Here is a 23,558-nt window from a genome sequence, read left to right as displayed (position 1 = left end):
GGAAGGAAAACAAATGTTATTAAAATGTCAGAATGTTAAAAAGCACATCTTATTAACTGCCAGTTTGTTTATTAGCTCAGTGAATCTTTAAAATGATAGTTTACTACTTTATGTGTTCTTCTTAACGCTCGTCCTAGAGGGTGCAACACCGGGCCGTTTTTCATTTCAGATATTTTTTTTTATTTGTTCTTTGTCTGACCTATAGACTCTGATTTTCTTTCTAAACATTGTAATTGACAGCATGCACAGACATTTTATAACTTTTTTCAAATGGAAAAAGTAAATGGTAAAGTAAAAGTTTTACATTTTCTGTCTTTTTCTCACAAATTTTTAACAAACCTTCAACTAAAATGAAGTGCAGTATTTGTACTTCTCCAACAGGACAATGTGAATTACATCAGTCCTACTGAGCACACAGTTCTTTTTGAAGTGTGTGTGGTTTGTATTGATTTGGACGTAGTTCATACAGGCTCCTCCGTGCGCTCTTTGTACATCAAGCACTTCCAGTGTGCGAGCGAACGCGTGCCCAGTATAGACACGAGTGTGAGTCTCGCTCGAGGTGCACGCGAGATGCTACACACTGTACATGCTACACATTTGGTCTGTGCAATGTGGACTGTCATACCTCTACATCTACCTAGCACAGAATTGGATATCTTGGTGTGGTCAGCCAAAACCGTCCATTTCCCGTCTCCGATGAGTGATCGGTGTGTCTCTATCCACAAGAAATCTCCCTTCATTAGTCTAAAAGGTGATAATTTGCTTGGCTTTCCAGACCTCTGTGATCATCATACTACTTTCTTTTTATAATGAGATGCCTTCAGACCCATCTGAAAAGTCAAATATGATCCGAATAATGTGTGTGCAGGACAAAGGTCCTCCAGTTCAGTGTGAGTTTGTCCCTCTGTGAAGCTAGGGCCCCCATATGATCAGGATATCAGTAAAACCATTTTGATTAAATTATTGAGTGCTTTTGCATGCTATTGCAGGCAAAATAAACATTTGTGCATGGATGGTTACACTGCATTTTCCAGTATAGGCCTCAGTACCTTTTAACTTCCAAATGACTCCAAGTGGTGACTCATTAGTTTCCACATTGTGTTGATCCATTGATTTTCAAACTAAGAGCATCACTCCTCAGATGAATACATGTGACTGCTTGTGCTAAAATACTTCCAAGTTAATGTTTTCTTATATGCTTTTTCTACAACAGCAGACATATGTTTTCAGTGTGTATCAGCTGACAAGCATGAAAAATCAGATTTTGCAGCTGTCGGATCAGCTCAGTTATGTTTGTGGATTTAGATCAAATTTGTTTGGTTAGAAATAAAAGAATCAGTTTTTAGCTGCTATTGTTTTGTCTTCTGTGGTGATTAGAGGTGTCACACATCTTCTTCAGTGTCAGTCAGTAGAAAGAATGTTAGTTTTCTGATTTGGGTGAACTGCCTCTAAACGTTTGTACTGCAGAGGTCAGTAAACTTTTCAGTCAGTACACATGCACCAGTAAGAGTTGTTCGAAAGCTGAAATACCCTTGGGCGTGAATTTTTTTCTTCCATTACTCTTGTATTCAACTCCACAGCAAAGAATGTGCTTTTGGATGTTATCCCTGTAGTAGAATGATTGTGAGTGGAGTAGTGTTGTAGTTCTTATTTATTTTTTCTGCCCATTTTACTGTGTAGTAAAATAACCCGTGTCTGTGTAACCTTGGTCCCGTATCAGGTTGTCCATATGTACAACATGTTCGGCCTGTTTATTGTTGTTGTTTGCACTTTCTCAACAGACAGAGTACTGACCTGCTTTTCCTCTCTGCTGCTTTCTACCTGACAGACACTTAAGCTCTGACCACACAATGTGAAAATAACAGGGGTAAACTTGTGAATATTTCACTGATAAGCTCCTGTTCTTAATGGCTCTTTCTCAATTTCACAGTCAAGTGACTTCAGTGATATCACAAACTGGCCCACGCCTGGTGAACTGGCCAAAGAGGTATGTCGTGTGTGTCTGTGTGTGTGTGTGTGTGGGCGTGTTTTCCCTGCTACATGGGGACTTCTTCCTGACTCCATACCAACTCATGAGGACCCATTTCACGGTGGGGACCTAAATTGAGGTCCCCTTAGGCAAGAAATTGAATTTTAGGGTGGAAACATGGTTTAGGGTTAGGATGAGGTTAGGTTTGGGTTAGGGTTAGGCAAGTAGTGGTTCTGGTTAAGGTTAGGGTTAGTCTACAGGAAATGCATGCAAGTCAATGTAAAGTCCCCATGGACTACGAAACATAAACTGTGTGTGTGTGTGTGTGTGTGTGTGAGAGAGAGAGGGATGTAATTGTAATCAAACATTTGAATGGGAACAACCTGTGCTTGTTTTCTGCTGCTTTTACTGGTTTACAGGGAAACTTTTCAGATTTCTGCAGTTATTCTCAACACTGATGCAAAAAATGTTTTTAATTGTTTTCAGTCAAAGCTGATTTAGTCCAGATTTTCTGTTAAAAAAAGCAACAGAAGCCTAATATTAGCACATCAAATTTCACATGCAATACCTCCAGGGAGCTTTAAGGTATTTTAGAAGTTGTAAAAACTCACAGCAGAATAGAAAACATTCTTCAAGGCTCTCAGTGCAGAACAAGGAGAGAAGCTCTTACCAAGGCCTTAATTTATTTAGGCAAAATGGCTTAAACTGGTGACACACGGTCCTGTCAGAGCACAACGTAATGTTATGGTATAATACTTTTGATGTATTGGCTGTGTGCTGTCTAAGGTATAATCAGTACCGTTTTATCTTCTCCACTCCCTGTGGGCTCAAAACCACTTACGGCTTTTATTACTATGATGCAGGATTAAATAGTGGCGTTTAATACAACTTTTCTCTTTGCATCATGCGATTGAATGAAAGTATTTTGTTTTGCTAAAATACCAATGATGCCACAACATCCTGGGTTTGATTCAGCAAGGAGCCTTTTCTGCAAATCATTTCTCTTTTCTCTCTTCCCTTTTGTGTCATGTCTCTACTGCCCACTTGATGATGAAGGCAGGAAATGCCCAAACGTTCATTAAAAGCAAGACAGAAACCGCAGCACAACAGTGAAATCCAATATGTGCTGAACTTCATTATTCTGTGCTGCATGTGCTTTCATATCAGATAGAAAACCAACACTTCTTTTTCAAAGTCACTGATGAACACAAATGTTTTTACAGTAAAGAGCCATTACACTTTTGAAATTAAGCAACTGAGACCCTGTGAACAGGCACCATGAGCTTTAAACAATTTCTAAAAGCATGAATCAAGTTGGTGCTTCTATGTTTGATTCCAGCAACAGCAAAATGCCCTCGACAACACCGGGAAGAAGCCTCCCTCCTCGCGCAAAGAGAAGGAGAAGAGGAGGGAGCGACCAGAGAGGAAATCGGAGAGCAGCCATGAGGGAGGTGAGAGCAAAGAGAACCAGGAGGCTCAGATGGACCTGCTGGGAGAGCTGCCCAAAGACAGAGAGCCAAAGGCAGAACAGGACACCAAGAGTGCCAGCCTGAAGAAGAGAGGAGGTGAGGGTGAGGAGTCTTTCTCACTGATAAAGCATGTTCAACAGCATCTTTAAATGGTCTGATAATAGTTTGATTGTTTTACTTTTCATCACTGTCCTGTGAAATTCTTTATTTCCAGAATGTCAACTTTTTTAAACAACCTTTTTTGATTTAGGTTTTTCAGATAATCTGTTGCACTTTTATATGATTTTATGAGCCTAAACATCTCAAATAATCAGGTAGGGAAATGCACATTTTTCACTGGACAGTGACAACCGATACCCTTAATTGCTGCATAAAGGGAGCATGTCTAACTGTATTGATGACAATTGGTAATTACTGGTTGGTGCAGAGTGGTGCATGTTCTGCTGTGATTAGCTTTTTGTTCCACTGCGACTGATTTGCTCCTGTCGTCAGAGAAATAACAAGCACCAGTCTCTGTGTAAGCTAAAGGAAAAAACGACGAGTGAATAAACCAGAGAAGAAGCGAAGAGTTTGATTCCAAATGAGATCATCCACCATAGATCCCACAGGCTTTGAAAAGCCTTTAAATGTTGTGGGTGTGTAGAAAGAGATTTTTTGTTGAAGATGTATTTGGACTGAATATAGCTTTAACTACCAGACTACACACAGTGATCGACAGTCGTAGGATGCTTGTGTCAGATTTTGGTAATTCAAGGAAGTGTATTAGGAAAGCTGCAATAATAAAAGTCAAGCAGTCACTGCCAGGTCTATTTCATAGCTGTTCTGGAGCTTTCACTTATATCACACAACTCACACAGCAACACAGGTGAATGTTGCCCTGTTGTAATCAATTTATAGATGTGTGTGTGAGCATTCTTGCATCTGTAATGTTCAATTCTGTTGTGCAGTATCTTGCATATCACTGCATATTCTAGTAATGTTAGGTTGTAATTTTCTCTAAGTCATCAATTGACTAAATCTGATTCTTTATACTCAGAAAACTGAAAGTAGGGTGAGCTTGAACTTGACTTGCGATCTTTGAATACTTCTGGTTGGTTGAATTCATTATTCGCCCATAGAGTTTGATTCTTAAGAGTTCACATCCAAAACCTGGGTGGTCACCTTGGGAAAAGCCCTTTTGGATCATAATTCACTAAGTACGTCTGTGAAAACCATTCAAATATTCTTTAATGTCCAGTTTCGTGTTTGAAGTACAATGTATTACACTGATGCTTAGTCACTGGTGGATCTGTATTGTCGAGTCGCACAAAGTTGTTGATTTAATTTGTTCCAAAATGGACTTTTCAGCATTTTGGAACAGAACTGTTCAAGCTCTGTTTTCGGTGTGTAATCATCGCTAGGTAACAAACGTAAATGGGTTTCTCTGCCACTGGAGGAAGTGTCCCGGGACGACGGTGACAAGACGCCCAGCGGGGCCCCGACGGGCTCCCACACAGAGCTCACCAGTGACTTGCCTGACCCTGCCTCGCCTGATCACGCGCTGCATAATAACAGGGTGCATGATAGCAGGAGTAAGTGGCCAGCAGCTCACTGTTTGTGTTCACACCCTCAGTCTCTGTTTTGCTCCTTCACTCACTGATTCGGCTTTGCTGTGTGCTGTCTGTCCCTCTGTCACTTCATGTTTACTCATCACTTTTCCCCAACTGCCATCTGTCTTTCCAGGCTCTGCAAGCTTTTTTTCCCACACTGATGCATGGCAGAATGAAAGCATGGCGTGAATCTGAAGATGTGGCCAATTTTATATGAATACAAATCTCCATGATTCATGTATTTTAGTAAACTTGTTGCATTAGAGATGTTTCTCACCTGCTGCTACTGCTCGTATTTGCCCTCTAGAATAATGAATAATGAAGATTAAAGTGTTATTGCAGATAAAAATAATGGACAAAACAAAAAAAGTATTTTTATTATTTTATTATTATTAAAATTAGATTTACTAGACTTAAACAAAATAATTTACTTGTAATAAGATGCTCATTTATCCCAGGTTCTCAGTTCTTAATTCCTGTTGAGGATTCATCAGCCCTGTGGAGGCCTGGGGAACTTCAAGGTTGGAAAGCACTACATGAAGTATCTCTAAGATTTGACACCGTGCTTTTGTATTTTCTTGTTCCCAGGTTGGAGAAGAGAGCCGCGGGACTTTGGGGACGATCCTGCCAGCCTCAGAAGTGACATTGGGAGCCTTCGTGGAGGGATACGAGGCCGAGGGAAAGGTCGTGGGCGCGGCAGAGGTCGTGGACGAGGTTTGGCCAGATCTTTACTTTGGATTACCACCCATAAGTTAGCCATGTTGACACTGTTTTCTGTCTCTACTTAAAAATCCTCTGAGTTGTAAATGCTCTGTTTGTATAATGCCTTTTCTTCTATCCTTAGTTCCTTGCAGCGAATCTTTGAGTCAGGGTTTTACTTACTTACTTATTTAGACATAAAGCTTTTGTAGCTGGATCCGGTTCAGCTTTGTAGAATTGTTTTTGGTCACTTTTTTACTAGAAAACAACATTTTGGTACTGTTACTGTTTACCTGGACAGACAAAATACCTACCAGCGTGATGGAATGTATTTTAACACAGGATGGACAGCATTCACTAACTGTTTCTCATGTTTCTGTTCTTTTATCCCGCTTTTTCAGGCCGTTACGAATACTCACAAAATTTCCGGGACTCTCAGTCATCTGACAGCTCTGCTCAGGTTCCCACAGAGTTTGGAACCAACATGGTTTATTATTACGATGATGGCAGCAAAGTCCAGATGTACACGGTAGAAGAAAAGCTTCTTAAGGAATACATCAGACGTCAAATGTGAGTATTTGGCGACTTGTCTTTTCTTTTCTTTTTTCTTTTTTTTTTTTTTTAATCAGACCAGTCAGCTGCTGTGTATTTCTGCAAATAACTGACATGGTTAGTGGTGTGGAAGCTTTCATAATGTACTCACCAAATTCATATATTGTGGCTTCCACTAATCGTGTTCATAACCAGTAGGCTATAGTCTTTTCCGCAGTGTTTTGTGGTACCATTTGAAGAAAAGCTCCATTTGAAGGTTTGGAATAATATGACTCTTCATAATGTCACAGCTCATCCTTCCAAAAGTCACCTAGTAAAAGATTTTATAACTTAAATTCATGGAGATCTGTGGGTATTTATCAGGCTCTGGATATAATTTTGTGAATGGCTACATCTTGAAGGACCCCTCTGTCAAGCTCCTCAAGTTTGCAGTTGACACAACGGTCATTGGACTCATCCAAGACAGTGACGACTCAGCCTATAGACGAGAGGTTGAGCAGCTGGTCCTGTGGTGTAGTTGCAACAACCTAGAGTTGAACACTCTCAAAACAGTGGAGATGACAGTGGACTTCAGGAAGACACCCTACCCACCGCAGCAGTGAAGTCCTACAAGTTCCTGGGCTCCACTATCTCCCAGGACCTGAAGTGGACGTCCAACATCAGGACCATCACCAAGAAGGCACAGCAAAGGATGTACTTCCTGCTCCAGCTCAGGAAGTTCGACCTGCCCCAGGAGCTGCTGATACAGTTCTACAGAGGAATCATCGAGTCTGTTCTCTGCACCTCCATCACTGTCTGGTTTGGCTCAGCAACCAAACGGGACAAGTACAGACTTCAGCGGACAGTCAGGACTGCAGGAAGAACCATCGGTGCCAACCTGGCCTCCATGGAGGACCTGTACACCTTATGGGTCAAAAGGAGGGCGGAGAAGATCTCTGCAGACCCCTCACACAAACAGTTTCAACTCCTCCGTTCTGGACGGCGTTACAGGTCACTGTGTGCCGAGACAGCCAGGCACATGGACAGTTTCTTCCCCCAGGCCGTCACTCTGATTAACACTTAACCCACGACAGTGTGACTAGACAATAACCCCCAGTGCAATACCTGTAAATGTACCTCGTACAGATTATACAGGTTCATATAGGTCTCTTTTTTGAAGTACTCCATTTTTATTCTATTTTATCTTGCTTCCTAATGAACATTCTTTTGTCTGTCTGCATTGTTGACTGCTTGTTTATACTGTTTATTTAGTTATACTACACAGCTTTATGTTGGTATATTGTTTACTTGCCCCTTGCTGTTGCCTTGCATGGGGATATGTACATGCACATTGAGAGCTGCTGTACCAGAGTCAAATTCCTCGTGTCCAACACACCTGGCCAATAAGGCTGATTCTGAAACAAGTGGTTGAATTTTGGTTGCAGTCAGTATGTTGGAAAATAGGTCAGAGTGCTGCCAGTCAAAGTTGCATTTTAGCTACCAGCTCCTGCAGAGTCAAACAGGGAAAGACTGTGTGTACAGGGCAGCACACAGGTGTGAGCGAATCTGATAAGCAGTGGACAAAGTTTATGTAGACAGTTGCTCTCCTGTGGGTTCATTGTGTCCTACAGGGGGCGGTGTGTGCTCAGTGTCAGCCTGGCAGCTTTGGCCTCATTACAACAGTCAGAGGAGTGGAGGGTGAGGTGGACTCCTAAATATAGTCTGTGTGCCTCGGAAGCAACAGGATGAATTATATGTAGGCCTGAGCAAAGAAATGTAAAAAAAAAACAACAACAGTGTGTTAGGGAGGAGGGTGAGGGGGGAGAGAGGGTGAAGATGGGTGAGAGAGGGAGGAGAAGCAGAAGACATTCTCGTCTTCTCCTCTCTCATCTCCCTCAGTGTCCATGCTGCTCACTGAGCTGACATTACTCCACATGTAACAACAACTATCTAACTACCCACTGCCTGCAGGCAGAGCTGGGCATGCAGACGTGTGTGTGTGTGTGTGTGTGTGTGCGTGTGTGTGCGTGTGTGTGTGTGTGTGTGTGTGCGCGTGAACGCGCACACGCAGGGTTGTCTAGGTGCTGTGAAGTAGAAAGATTCTGCGGTGTATAGATTCTTTGTCGAGCCAGAAGATTAGGCATTTGTTGTCTCTTACTTAGTAATTAGAAAAAATGATGGTTTTAACATAAATAGATTTATCTTATGTCTTTGGCTAATGAGGGTTGGGAACTAAATCTTAATACTCACCTAAATGTGTCCGTAGTACTAATAATCAAACTGTCAAGTCTTGAAAAATGTCTTAAAATCAAGTAGACAGCACTTGGAGAGCACAGACCCCTGCATTCTCACCACCATCAGAATCACAGTGATTTCATTTGTGTCTTGAATGTTATTCAAGAGGAGCAATAATTCACTAACGGCAGTTTTCTTCAGGATCTTGCTGTTGACGTCAGATCTTTTGACACCTACTGAATCAGATCTTAGGTGCGAGTCTGTAGCATCGTTTTTAATTTAATAATTTAGTTTAGATATTCTTTGATCATGTTGTTCCTGACCTAAGACATTTTACTGATCTGTTGGAGTTTGTGATGGTGTTTTTCCTTATTTGCTGCCTAAAATACTGCCAATTTTAAACTGAAGTTTCTGAAAAACTTATTTAAAACTCTTATTCATGCAGCATTTCACATTTGACATTTGTGACTTTTGTTAAATTGAATCTAGGTTTGTTGAATTAAAAAAAAATATTTTTAATGTTTTAGTTCTGAAACTCAGGTGTCATTTTGGCACAAAATGATATTCAGCCATGTTGTAACTGAACTCAGTGAAAGTTTATAGTTTAAAACTGTCTTTGTGTTTCCTGGGATACATTTTTCCAGTGTACTGGACGTCAGTAACAACAGCAGTTATTTTTTATTACCTAATAATCAGTTTTTTAAAATGTTTTTATTAAAATATTTTGATGAGCATTAAAAGTACATTGTCTTTCTCTAGTGAGTACTACTTTAGCCTCCACAACCTGGAGCGGGACTTCTTCCTGAGGAGAAAAATGGACTCGCAGGGCTTCCTCCCCATCTCCCTCATCGCCGGCTTCCACAGAGTCCAGGCCCTCACCACTGACATCAACCTCATCATGGAGGTAATGTCACATCTTAAATAAGTTCACCGCTGCAACTGGCACTGCCACATATTAGACTTCCATCTAGTATCCAGCCGGTCCCAGCCGACAATGGGCGAGAGGCAGCGTACACCCTGGGAGGGTCACCAGTCCATCACAGTGCTACATAATAGATTTCTCACAGTGCAGCATTGCCTCTGGGGATCAGTTCCAATTTGCCACCTAGGTGTCACTGTTTGGCTCTGGGTTATGTGTCAAGTCTCTTTGGTACACAAACATATGAGGACTAACACCTCCAGTGTGTGTGTTTTAAACTGTTAATCCTGTAATGAGAAAATTCGTCCCGAGTTTCGTAAGAGGAAATTGCGTGTGCTGTGAGGCAAACACAAAAACCTGAAGGATTAACCCAACAGCATCACAGTAAGACAACTGAAAGCATCAACGGTGATGATGTATGGGTGTGTTGTGTGTAAATGAATCCTGCTCTCCAGGCTCTGAAGAGCAGCAAGGAGGTTGAGCTGCTGGACAACAGGGTTCGCTGTAAAACTGATCCGGAGCGTTGGCCCATCCCCGCCCCTCCTGTCGTGGGGTCTCCTCGGACCGACTTCTCCCAGCTCATCAACTGTCCTGAGTTTGTCCCCAGACAGACGCTCAGCTCCACAAACACTGGTCAGTGTTCAGCTCCCTTCACTGCTTATCTGTCTAAACATCAAAGTTAAAACTGAAGTAGTGGTCTGGTGAGAATCCTTAATATTCCTACTGTCAGTACATTTCATGAAAAGTCCAAAACCAGCAATGACTCAGTTTGAGGAACCTACTGAGTCTGTATCGGTGGGTTTGGGGCTTCAGAGCCTCAGTATGTGTTGAACCTGTATTGCCTGCCATATGGTTTAAAATAATTGAATGGTGCTATATAATAATTACTTATTTGTGGACACACTTGAATAGTCCAGAAGGACTAGTGTATTATTATTATAACAGTTGAATGATGACCAACAGTTTTGATAATGGGTTTCAGTCATTTTTTTTAAAGAAAATTTGCCAAACATCGTCAGATACCAACTTCTGAAATGTGAACATTTGCTGCTTCTCTCTGATGTATGTAAACCTGCACACTTGCAGACTATTCTAACTGCCACAGCCATAATCACTAGCTAGATCAGGTCACGCTAAGAGGCAAGGATTTTGTAGAAGAGCTAAATCAAATTACAAGTTGAAAACCATGCTTGTGACGCTGAAGTCACGGGACCTTAGTGTAGTCCATTTATAGCATGAACATTCGGACCTGGGCTTTACACATCATAAAAGTGGTGTTCACCACAAAAGATTACTGAACAAAATGTGTAATAAACTGTTGTTCGTAACAGCTTTTTTTTCTGCAAAAACCCAAAAGCCTGTGGTAGCACGCCAGTGTCTAAATGAGAGCTGACCGGTGTGATTTCTGAAGCAGAGTTGAAGGTTGTCTGAGTGTGTGCGCTCTGTGTCGGGGCTTACAGCTTCATCGCCTGTGAAGGAGGCTCCCCCGGAGTCTGCCGAGCCTCTGGACTCAGCTGATCCCAGCTCCTCCAGTCAGGAGTCACTGTCTGCCACAGACATGTCCAAAGACACCCCCACCCCTAAGCCTGACCCTGACGCCTGGATCCAGGTGGAGAAACGCCATAGACAGCCCCCCCGAAAAGCAAAGGTACTGGAGGTAAAAACTCACAATGCATAAAAACTGTTTGATTCACTGCACAAGGCCTAGTAGACTGTCCTGAAAACTGTACCCTTCCCATATTCAGAGCTGTTTAATACCCTACGGAATATATCAGAATCAGCTTTATTGGCCAGGTGTGTTGGACACACGAGGAATTTGACTCTGGTACAGCGGCTCTCAATGTGTACGTACATATCAACAAGCAAAGGAATGCGCATTAGGAAAAGGGAGAAACAATAAGAGTACCTGTATATACAATATATACTTATGTTGTGTACTACAGTATATTATTATAACTGACAGGAATCATGGACGTGATTGTGAAAATAAGTTGTAACTGGCTGGATTTTTTTTTTTTCTTGTAAGTTTCTGATAAGTTAATTTGTACCACAGGCTACGGAAACTCTGAAACAGAGGATGCAGGGCCATTATTTGGCTCCTGTTCTTAGACGGCCTGAAGGTTTAGTGCACGGTGGCCTTCAAGGGCAAAGTTGGACAACAGGAAAGGACCAGAGACTATCCCAAGTAATTTGGGTGCTGAGCCAGGATGTGACTGGCCAGTGAGACAGGAAACCATTGTCAGCAGTAACACAGACCAATCATCAGTCTTTATCTTAGTGATAAACCAAAACACATATAAACAAGCCTACGCTTTGTTTTTCCATATTGATTCCCTTCCATCATCACTTTTGCCATGACCTGTTTTCTGTCTTCTTTCTTCTGTCTCCACCCGTTGTTTCCATCCCTCTGTCTCTCTTTCTCTGTCCTCCATCTTTCGGCCGACAGTATATCACTGATGATGTGTGTGTTGTCGCCTCTTCTCCTCCCTCAGTGCTTCAACCTGACTGTCTCCCCTCTGCAGTTGAGTACTTCCTCCTCTCACTCACACACCTCAGCTTTGCCGTTCCTCCATCTTCCCTGTACTTCTCATTTATTTAATACCTGATATTAGCTGCCATATTTTGTACATTTCTCACATGATTTCCCTTTTTGCTAAACCTGATCATATTTATTTTTCAGCCCTTCACTTGTTCAGCAAATGAAGTCACTGGTCATCAATTTCTGGCAGATCACTGTCTCCTTAATAAGCAGTGAAGTTTTCTACTTTTATATTATTAAGAAGAGTCTGAATGGGGCTACTATTGCACTTTCAGCTAACTAAACCTTGAAATTAAAATTTATTACAGCCTCTAATCATTCCACAAGCAATTAGGCAAAACAACACAAGCGTATTTCCTCCCACTGAAACTGAAGAGTAGAGCAGAGCAGTCTTGCAGCTTGCAGACTGCAATGTCTCTGTGATTCAATCCTTAAAATACTGGATTCAAACAGCCTGGATAAAACAGCAGCTAGCAGTTTCAAGCAATGACATGTCCAGAGTCTGACAGTGAATGTTAGCAGAGCCTCTTTGGATTAAAAGGAGAAAAGGGCTTCAAATCTAATTAAAAACGTCAAGCAGCATCGCCTTCTCTGTTCTGTCGTCCCCTCCTGAACTTCAGTGTTCTTTTTGTTTGTTCCTTTGTTGATGGCTGCATCTTCACTGTGTTGTCCAGGGGGACAGCAAGACACCTCCTCCCAGCCTCCAGACTCCTCCGCAGGCCGAGCCCGACCAGGAGGAGCTGGACTTCCTGTTTGATGAAGAAATGGAGCAGATGGCTCCCAGGAAGAACAAGTTCACTGACTGGTCAGACGAGGACAACTCGGACTACGAGCTGGACGACCAAGACGTCAACAAGATCCTTATTGTCACTCAGACCCCTCCGCACCTTCGTAAGCACCCTGGCGGTGACCGGACAGGCAACCACGAGTCCCGAGCCAAGATCACTGCCGACCTGGCTAAGGCCATCAATGACGGACTGTACTACTACGAGCAGGACCTGTGGAAGGGGGAGGAACAGATCGAGTACAGCAAAGTAAGACAAACAAGGAGAAATATCTTGGGAAAAGAAAACTAACAATTTGTGTGTTTTTTTTTTTGTTTTTTTTTGGACAAATTATTTATTAGAATGCTTCTGAATTTTGGGCTACAGCTATTAGATTAGGATTCTTATCCAATTTCTCTCAATTTGCAAAAACGCTAAATGTACTTTCACATTCGGGGTGCAACGAATAACATAGCTGACTAAAATCGAGGACCACAAATTAGTTGCAGACAAATTTATTTGTTGATTAGTTGATGATGTCCACAGCTAAAATGTCACAAGATCGTCAGATTTCATGTTTATGACTTGTAGACAAAGTAATACTTTTCATATGTTCTGTTTTATCACAGTCTACATGTCAAGAGTATTTTGTTTAGATACATGGACACAGCAGACACACTTAGATTGGTTGGAGAACACTTTGCTAGGCTAGCTGTGCACAGGTTTTTTTTGTGGTTTACTTCCTTTTTGCTTTAGACACTTGCACCTGTTTCCATTTAAATGATTCCTGGTAACTAGTCTAAAGCTTAAACCTGTAAACCTGCTCATTAACAGACCAATTTAGTAACTGATATAAATGTTTAACTAGGACTCACCAAACTCAGACCTGATGCTACTGTTCAGCTGCATTTATTGTTGACCACAGATTATTTTTTTATATGTTTGTCCAGCTACAGTGAGTGTCAGGTGTCAGTGAAGTCACAGTTCAACAGCATTTTATTTTCTGTACATTGTATTTTTTTATTCATTTTTATAGAGTTTGTGACCATTTCCAAAAAACCTCATACTGATTTTTATGACTGTGCTGCTCTGGTGCAGTAAAGTTTGAACTGGTTTTCCAGTTTGTTCAATTTTGATGTAAACGTCTTGGAAATGGGGAAAAATAGACTATAATATATCTTATATTAACAAGTTTCTTTATTTATTAGGTGGATCATTTTTTAAACAGTTTAATGCATAACAAAACAATACATGATCATTTATCTGTTTTGCATGAAATACTGTTTCATACTCTGAAAGTAAGATAAAACTGAGTCAGTGTATCAGGTCTTCAAAATGCAGATGTTCAGTTTAAGCTCTTCATTCGACACCAGGCAGGGCTTGAATAAATATCAGTCATACTAATAATATTTACAGCGTGTAAAAGCAAAACGTGTTCACCCAAACTGTCTGAAGGCTGAAAGTCCTCAAAAAGCCAGATAGTATCTCCTGTTGGATGTTTTCAGCGTGTTTTGCTTGTTGTCGATGACATTGCCACATATGGGAAATGTCACACCTGAGCACACACGTTGCAAGGTCACCTGGATTCTTTTTTTTTTTTCTCCTCCTCCTTCTGTTGCTGACGTGTAAAGTTCAAAGTACGCTGCACGTCTGCAGTGTGTCTCACGGGCGTGCACGGCTGCAGTCACTAACACAGCCAATCGCAGTCAGCAGTTTATACCGGTCAGGTTATGATTCATATCTGGCAGAAGTGCAAGAATGCTCTGATTGTTCTTGTTGAGTGTGTAGTGTCACTGTTTAGGCTTTCTACTCACAGATCCTCAGATAATGCAGTAAAATAAACTCTTAACTTTTATCACCAGCAACATCTTAGTTTTACAGTTTCCAGTAGCCCAATGTAACATCACTAAATGTCTTATTTTGTTTGGTCAGTTGTCTGAAATCTTTGAACACTCATTGTTTTATGATATACAGCACAAAACTCACCAAATACTCACTTTTCAGAAGCTGAAACCAGCAAATATTTGGATTTTTCCCCTTTCTTTTTTTGTTGATCAACTAATCGACTATCGTTGTAGCTCTAACTGAAGCACTTTAGCAGGGGTGAAAACTATCAGTCAGATTTAAAATGACGATGAAGTAGAGTGAAAAAGAAATGGGTGGTTAAGCAAGTTGATGATAAAGTCACAAATTAATCAAATTAGCTAAGTGGGTTTGAGGTGCTGCTCGTTATGCAATGGGAAAACATAAAATTAGCTTTCATTTAGCATAGGAATCCTAATTGGGTGCTTTAGAAGACTTGAGCACTTTATATTACTGGTTACTTGTAGTGTTACTGATTGAGAAAAATAAATCTTAGTTTGCTCTTCACAAGAAGTCGCTGAGCTGCCGCTGTTCGTTCTTCTCACAGTTTCTGTGTTCCCCAGCAGGAAGTGGAGAACTTCAAGAAGCTAAACGTCATCAGCAAAGATGAGTTTGACACACTCGCACCCAAAGCGCCCGTTGACCCAAATCAGGAAGTCCCACCTCCTCCGATGCCAGGTGGGTTTGTGGAGCTGCTGTAGCATCAGTTTCATATCAGCTGAGCATCCTGTTTGCTGCTTCCTGTTTTTTTAACCACACCCTTGTAATATTTCTGAAACATCTCCTTTTGTTGTGCCAGGTTCTGGTGTGATTTGGGAAACTTGACATTTTTTGTATGACTAACCTTTTTCTGACCACCATCATTTAATCACCTTTATTTGACAAAGCATGTTACACATGAGGAATTTGTTTCCGGTACAGAACCAAGGCAGCCATCTGTGGCGCCACCTCAACCGATGGCTCTAACCATCGGGGGCAACTTGGGGGTTCAGTGTCTTGCCCAAGGACACTTTGACATGTGGACTGCAGGCAACGAGATTCGGACCTCCAACCCTCTGGTTGGGAGATGACCACTCTACCCACTGGACCACAGTCGCCCCCTATGCATTAGATTGTTCGCTTTGCTCTTCTGCACTGGGATAATCCATTCAGTAGCAGTACTGCTTTGCAGTGAAGCCTTGGTACATATAAAATGACAAAAAAATGACACAAAACACAACAGTCGCTACAGCCTGTTGATCAAGTGTGTTATCCAGTTTTCAGTCCACACAAGAAAGCCTGTTTCATAAAAGAAGTTTGATTTCAACTGAGCTGTAAAAGCACATGAAACTCAGTAAATGTGCGGTCAAACTTAAATTTACCGGAGCCCAGCATCGTATGAATGTGGTGGAATCAGAACCATCAGTAACTAATCTAACAGTGTGCGTATTGTTTGTGTTTAAAATGTGTTATCAGTGGACAGTGGAGCAGAGTTGGCCTGCTCTCTGCCTACAGCGGTCCCAGAGTCACCCAGCGCTCATCAACCCCGAACTCCCAGAACGCCTCGCATCCCCGGACGCCAGGACCCCAACAAGACGCCGCGTTTCTATCCTGTCATGAAAGAGAGCGGCACCATCGATGGACAGGTGAGTTTGTACTTCTATACCTGAGTAACCAGGAAAAGTGAACTTCCCTCAGTATGAGCTCAGATGCCACAGAGGAAGAGGACATTGTGGTTGTAATGGGAACCCACCACAGTTAGGACAGAGGAAGCAGTTGAATAACAGGATAAAAAAATGTATCCGGATGATGCTAAAGTAAAACACAAAACAATAAAAGAAAACAGTGAATTTCCCCTAAAGGGATCCCAACATAAATCCATGGCCCTTTGAGATGGTTAACAGGAGAGGTACTGGGCAAACACACTTTTGTCTAATCTTTGTTATTTTACTAGAGAGTTGCAGGACATTTAACCTCTTCAGGCCTCTAACAATAAAATGAAGGAAAAGGCATGTTTTGGTTGAGCTGTTTGCAGCTGGTGAGGAGTGGTCACAAGGAAGCATTACTTCTTTTTATTAGGGTCATGAGCAGAAACGGTTTTAGAAAAAAGGTCTGGAAAATTAGTGTGACTCAGGTTAGTGTCTCTCTCAGGGTTTAAGTTTCTCTTTCATGTTTCGCTACCTTTTTCTTGCTTATTCAAAGCAACTCTAAAGGTTCTTTTGCCATTGTGATTTGTAAGGTGATGAATCCTCTGTAGCCCAATAAATTTAAGTTGGCAGCTAATCTTTATAGTTGAGATGAACATCTATGAAATGTAATGACGGATGTCACAGCAGGAAAACCGTACAATTCCCAGATCTGCAGTTGAAATAAACTGCGTTCCCAGTTTCAAGCCCGATGAGGAGACTTGTGCTTTAGAATTTTAATGTTAGTGTTAGGTTTGGTGGATTAATTTGGATTTTATCTTCAGTCATGACTTTGGCTTCCAACGCTTAGAAAAGAATCAAGATAAAACTATTATTGTGCCACAATTCTGTTTCACTGTGATGCTCTGGTTTTGTCGTGTGTTATAAATCCAGCTCTTCAGAGCTCTATGTATTTTTTGCATCAGGTGAAGTGGAAACGTTACTGGAGTTGTCAACACCTACGTTTGTTACTGTACGTTCAAACCTCCGCAAGAAAAGTCAATAAGAGTAATCAATCAAAACCACTGCTAAACGAGCCTATACTTGCAGAGAAGCGATAATTTCAGCTTTGCTCGCAGTCCGTCATGCACCAACAGTTTGTGTTAACCGTAGCGAGCTTGTTATGAACAAGCTAAAATGAAACATTACTGTTTCTAGCCTTAATTTTTAAACAAGAGAGAAACTGTTCGTGTGCTTTGCATGTGTTGACATGGTTACACTGTCAAAAAGGGTCAAGTCAGGAATAATGTTGTTTTCAGCTGCTCTTGGTATGAATCCCATCACCGAGGGTCAGCCTAGAAGGTGATGTTGACTTAAAAATATCATCTCTACTTTGGGATGTAGTTTTCTTATAATCCAGGGTTAAGATAAAACAATCCACAGCTAGCAGGGCCTCCCTGTACCTAAAAGGGTTACAGATTCTTTGTGCACCACCTAAATGTCATGTGGTTTCTGTTCCAGATGCCGAGGAAGAAGAAGACCCGACACAGTTCGAACCCCCCTCAGGAGGCCCACATCGGCTGGGTGATGGACTCCCGTGAACACCGGCCGCGCTCTGCATCCATCAGGTCCGCTCGTTTACACTTCATGACCGTAGTGACCCCGCCTTTCACTAGTTTCAGTTACACATGAGACGAGTCAAAGAAGAACACAGGCTGGTCACTTCCCTCTGCCGGCCGTTCTCCGTCCATCAACTCTTTGTTGTTGACCTTTGTCCACTTCTCTGTGTCAGCCAACAAAACAAGATACCAAATGCCATCTGTAGTAGTCACATCACAGTAAATGGCTTTTGTTCCTCCTTTTGACTAAATCACAAAACACCAAGATTAACTGTAAATCCAGGTGGTGATCATTTATATTAAGAATAAGAAAAACAGGCCTGACTATTTCAGCTAGTGGTTTCTTGCTCTATTTTTATGTGGAGAGTGGCTCACAAACCCAAATATTACAATATAACTACAGCTAATACTTATTATTGACTATGTTGTCAGTTATTTTTCTCAATAATCAGTCTAAAATAACTGAAAAACATTACTTGGATTAACTCAGGACATCCTTTATTAAATGTCTGACCAACAGTCTAAAACTCAGGCATACTCTGTTTATGAAGCTGCAAAAAGAGAAGCAAAACCTCAAGTTCAACCAGCTTGAACCAGTAAATATTTAGAGTTTTTCCAGGATAACTTAATTATTTGATTATGAAAACTCATTAGTAGCTTTAGTAGTAAATGGTGGAGCTACATGACAGCTGATGTAGAAAACGGTAAAATAAAGAATGAGAATACGACCACTGTTCAAGGATACTCATTCATTTTTCAAAAAGCCTCGACTGGATTGGGATGTTAACTGGTAGAGTTGAAAGAAAAAACCCTGCATAAAAGTTCATGTGAGCAGCGAGAGAGAAAATTCCCATACAAGTCTTTTCCTCCATCCTCCCACAGCAGCTCCAACGCCTCTCCATCAGAAGGAGCCCCGCTGTCAGGAAATTACGGCTGCACCCCCCAGTCTCTGCCCAAATTCTGGCATCCATCCCATGAGCTGCTGAGAGACAATGGCTTCACCCAGCAGGGATACCACAAGTACCGCAGACGGTGCCTTAATGGTACGTTCCCAGTCCAACATGGTACATTCATGTAGATTGCACAGGTGTCCATTATCTTCAACGTGTGGCTGTAACTGTCGCTGTGCTTTCTGGTAGAGAGGAAATGGTTGGGGATCGGCCAGTCTCAGGAGATGAACACACTGTTTAGGTTCTGGTCCTTCTTCCTGAGGGACAACTTCAATAGGAAGATGTACGAGGAGTTCAAACAGTGTGCACTGGAAGATGCCAAAGAAAACTACAGGTGAGGAGGTCGAATGAAGCTCCTGATAAAACTACTGAGCTCCAAATGCACAGGTCTGTGCCTGGGCTTGGAAATGTACACAAACCAAAATGTGGTGAACCACAGAGACAAGCAAACAGCATGAACTGCTTCAGTCCTTTCATTCATCTGTCCTTTTTAGGATACAGTTTAGGTTTTAGTTGTTCTTGCTATGAAAACATTTCCCCTTGTGTCTGATTTGCTGGTGATAAAGCTTCTCTCTACTTTTGACAGCAGCTCACTGTCTTCCAGATTCTTGACTCAAACCCTCAAGCCATTGTTTAAATGTTGTTTTTGCTTAAAGGGGACTTGAACTATTAACAGTTAATATCCTGTCACATCTCCTTTATCATCATCCTCATGCATTTTTATCTAATGCTGTTTGATTCAGGTTTTTCAAGGTAGAGCTTTCATTTTCCACAGACCGAGTTTGGATTGTAGACCAAATCAGATGAGTCAGACAAAAAAAATATGTGAACAAATGGTAAATACAACAATATACACAAAACCAGGGGGACTGTGACCCTTCACTTCAGGATGATTCAGGTGCCCTGACAAGTGCAGAAAGGCTTTAAAGCCCCACGTGGGCTGTTCCTGTTCCCTAAGGCAGCAGCACTGTGAGGCAGCGGAGGGTTAACAGGGGAGGCTGCCTCGCTGCAGCATTGTTGAGTGTGTGCCAGAGGTGCCTTAACACGCCTGCCAAACCCACGTCCTTGTCTGAAGACGTGGGCAGCTCAGCCCTGCATGTTGCAGTGAGAGTGAGCGTAGCTTCAGGGAGTTGAGCAGACACTCTAACAACCATTGGCTCTTTATGTAGCAGCCGCTCACATCGACCCAGTTTAATCACGAACCAGTCTGCTCGTCTGTCTGCTTCCTCTGCCAGCTGCATTAAAGCCATTAATAATCTGTTTCACAACAACGTTCCTGTTGTTGTGAAATGCTGGAGGCATGTGGGAGAAAATGGCTAAAGATCAGCTTCATGTGACACCTTAGAAGCTGAGTATCATGTTGACCCGTTTCTGATGTTGGTTCACAGGTAAATATTTACTTTCCCTGCAGGTACGGACTGGAGTGTCTCTTCAGATACTACAGCTACGGTTTGGAGAAGAGGTTCAGGTTAGATCTGTTCAAGGACTTTCAAGAAGAGACTCTCAAGGACTTTGAGAAAGGTGATTAACATCAAACCCTTCAGCTGCCACTTCACTGCTTTACCACAGTCTTCACAGTCATTGTCCCAGTATGAGAGCACAAACTGGGTTTCCCAATAAGGTCTTTCATTTAACTTGAACACATTTTTACATAGACATTAAAAATACTAAGAAAGCAACAAAGCGTTGGCATCAAAATGAACGTCATAAGTCCCATGACAATAATTACAACTGATATTAATAAAAATAACTTGCTAACATCTGTTTTGTGTCTTATAAGCAGTGTCAACATTGATTCTTTATAACACACTGCATTGTAGCTGTAAACAAATGAGGGCGTTTTATTAATGTCTTTAAGAATTAACTCCTCATACAAAGCAGTTTTTCTGGTCCACAGTTAATGAATGATAATAGAAGGTAACATAGTTTTAAACATATGTCATTATCAGTAGTTTAAATACTTAAAGTCTTTGTCTCAGTGGTTTTCAGTGAAACGTACCCACACAATCTTCCAGCAGGAGATTTTAGCACAGACGACACAACCACCGTCACCGCCTTGTACCAGTGAGTCGTGACCAGGTCTGATAATGAAGATACTAATTAAAATAGTTAGTGGGTTCTGGTGACCTCCCATGAATAGCCCCTGTGTATATAAGCATTAAATCACTACAGGATTCTTAGAGCTGAAATTTAAACATCACTTCAGTTTATAGCGCTGGAATATTTCAGTTATTACCAGCCTTTGCACAAACTTGATTTCCAGTGTTTTTGTGTACCCATTATTCAGAAACTATATTCAGATCCAATTCAGATCTGAACATCTGGCATACCATGGATCAGCACTTGAGTGTTGCATTGAAAATATTATTTGACACTGACTGAACTGTGAGCGTCCTGTTTCGATCTGGTCCAGGTCAGCTGTATGGACTGGAGAAGTTCTGGGCCTTCTTGAAATACTCTAGGATAAAGAACCAGCCCATTGACCCAAAGCTGCAGGAACACCTCTCCCAGTTCAAGAACCTGGAGGACTTCAGGGTGGTGGTGAGTGAGAGGATCAAGGATGAGCCTCACTGGAAATCTGTTTGATGGTTGAATGTACACACTGGGTCAGAGATGACTGTGTAGCTGTACTGACCCAAACTGAGTCCATTCTGATCCAATAATTCGTGTGTGTGTCCGTGTACTTAGATCGATATCCAAGCATTAAAGAATAGTTCTTGTTTTAGGATTCACGTGTGCCACTGACAGGACTGTACTGGATACTGTATGTGCACAGTAGGAGAGTTTGCTTGACATATTTGTCTTAATGCACACACAAGTTAAATCTTTAGTTTTTCTTAGGAGAGGTCAAAGTAGGGCTGGATTTAAAAAAAAATCATAGATTCCAATTAATTATTTCAGTGATCCAATATCAATTCTTAAAATCTTGATATCGATCTTTGCAGGTGCACCTTCTCTCACTGAACCTACATCTGCATTAAATTTTGTGTGTATGGTTATTTGTTGTGGTTCAGTTCGGGCTGATTAGCTGACTCTGGCTGTCTCACAGCAGATCTACAGATGGCATCAAAGACTAGGGTGAAAAAGTGGACTGTGCGGATTCAGTCTGTTCCTGTCAGGAGCTGACACCAGTTAACAGCAGATCTATCTGCAGATATCAGGCTGATGCCAACACAGACAGTGCAGATGAATCAGTTTTTGTGCAGTCTGAGCTCAGACTCACTGATACTCATTACTCACAATACTCTGGGACAGACCCACTGTTATCAGTGTCCTTGTTGTGTACTGACTCTGACCTCTGTGCACACAGCCACCCATAGGAGAGGAGGGAGGCAGGAGGAGTTATCACTTATCCTCAGGCGGGGATGAAGGGAGGCGTCGGCGACATCCTTCCAACACTACCTCAAAGCCCACGCAGTCCTCCAAACCCTCCAGCATCACCAGTCAGCCCACCACTGCACACACCGCACCAAAAGACAACACCCAGAAAACAGCTACAGGAGCCGCCGCCCAGGTGAAGAAGACGGAGGCTAGAGCCGGGAATAAGGGAAGTGTTGCACCAGATAAATGAAGCTCCCTCCTCGAGGTGTGGGCTTGGATAGAAGCGATGCAGAGCGAGGTGGCAGCAGCAGCTGAGCTCAGCATTTGCTTTTTTCAGTGGAAGACTGTTTGGGTGTGAAGGGACTGAGCGTGGTTCGCTTAATTTGATTGGTTTTATCAGTGCATTTCATTTTAAAGTAAGCAAGCATAGTCTGAGCTTGAATCTGTGTGTCTGACAGCTCATAACGTTTACCAAAACAAAAAAAAGAGCATTCCCTGCATTTTGCCTTCTATTCTCTCAGATGCCAAACTCTTTAATCTCCACAATCTGCATACCGCTCTGGTCTGTAAAGAGCTGGTGAACTGTGACTCTGGTTTGCCACGATGAGGGATACTGCAGGTGATCTTGTGTGCCTTATTCTGATTCACCAGGACGACTGGGCAGCGATCAGAGTATCGAAACTGTCCAAGTTCTTCTTTTAAAACTGACATCACTTGCAGGTTTTTCTTTCTTGAGGCAGGAATAACTTCCATTTTGATCATGACAATCAAAGTAGCTGCAGTCATAAATTTGTGAAGGACTGATTTCTGAGGCCCGTAGGAATGAGTGTGAGTGTGTGTGGTTGTCTGTCTCCCTGTGATAGACTGGTGACCTGTCCAGGGTGGATCCTGCCTATCGCCCAGTGTCAGCTGGGATTGGCTCCAGTCCCCCTGTGTCCCTCGTTGGGATAAGCGGTATAGATAATGGGTGGATGGATGATTTCTTAGGGTGCTGCTTCATTACAGATGTTCCCTTTAAGTCTGACTGACAGGCATCACAGCTAAACTGTCACATTGGGTTTTAAGTAAAACCTCTGAAAAATAATGACAGGTTTATCTGGGGAGCTTTTTTTAAGTTCAGTTTTATGCCCAGAGGCGGTTTACTTGTTTTTTTTTTCCTCATTTACTTGATTTGATGGAATAGTCTTAGGTAACCATTGCAGTTCTTAATGCCTTTGCTATTAAATACAATAAAAAGTTAATTATTTCTGCTGGAATTATGGGTGTGAGCTATTATCATAAAACTACAGTATATTTTAGCTTGAAGTTCATATTATGTTTGAGGCTTGGTGCTCTAGAGCACTTGAATCATTAACTTTCCTTTTATTTCATCGATGGACTTGAGAGGTTTTAGAGTTGAATTTAAAAAGTGTAAATACTATAAAAAATCATGCTCTTCAGTTATTTTGATTTTAAAATTTGATTTGTTTTATCAGTAGTGTGGTTTT

The 23,558-nt window shown here is 41.8% G+C and overlaps 1 protein-coding gene across 8 annotated transcripts in view; it reads left to right on the top strand.

Moving 5' to 3' along the window:
* larp1b (La ribonucleoprotein 1B) overlaps window positions 1-22,970 on the top strand; it is a 26,778-nt gene extending 3,808 nt beyond the window's left edge. For 2 of the 8 annotated variants that reach the window (XM_020604161.1, XM_020604164.1), the window contains exons 3-20: window positions 1,931-1,987; window positions 3,309-3,540; window positions 4,839-5,009; window positions 5,616-5,741; window positions 6,128-6,296; window positions 9,252-9,396; window positions 9,867-10,044; window positions 10,872-11,059; window positions 11,858-11,932; window positions 12,625-12,984; window positions 15,141-15,255; window positions 16,033-16,202; window positions 17,703-17,809; window positions 18,683-18,843; window positions 18,940-19,084; window positions 20,162-20,271; window positions 21,164-21,291; window positions 22,061-22,970. In XM_020604161.1, the coding sequence (XP_020459817.1) occupies window positions 1,931-1,987; window positions 3,309-3,540; window positions 4,839-5,009; window positions 5,616-5,741; window positions 6,128-6,296; window positions 9,252-9,396; window positions 9,867-10,044; window positions 10,872-11,059; window positions 11,858-11,932; window positions 12,625-12,984; window positions 15,141-15,255; window positions 16,033-16,202; window positions 17,703-17,809; window positions 18,683-18,843; window positions 18,940-19,084; window positions 20,162-20,271; window positions 21,164-21,291; window positions 22,061-22,321 (2,898 nt within the window). In that variant the 3' untranslated portion in view covers window positions 22,322-22,970. Of the gene's footprint in view, window positions 1-1,930; window positions 1,988-3,308; window positions 3,541-4,838; window positions 5,010-5,615; window positions 5,742-6,127; window positions 6,297-9,251; window positions 9,397-9,866; window positions 10,045-10,871; window positions 11,069-11,857; window positions 11,933-12,624; window positions 12,985-15,140; window positions 15,256-16,032; window positions 16,203-17,702; window positions 17,810-18,682; window positions 18,844-18,939; window positions 19,085-20,161; window positions 20,272-21,163; window positions 21,292-22,060 lie in introns of all 8 variants that reach the window. The other 6 variants (XM_020604165.1, XM_020604167.1, XM_020604162.1 and 3 more) reach the window with 5 other exon arrangements.
* The last annotated feature ends 588 nt before the right edge of the window (window positions 22,971-23,558 follow it).

Source organism: Monopterus albus, unplaced genomic scaffold (assembly GCF_001952655.1).
Source record: "Monopterus albus unplaced genomic scaffold, M_albus_1.0 scaffold64.1, whole genome shotgun sequence".
Lineage (NCBI taxonomy): Eukaryota > Metazoa > Chordata > Actinopteri > Synbranchiformes > Synbranchidae > Monopterus > Monopterus albus.
This window is presented reverse-complemented; position numbering and strand designations above follow the sequence as displayed.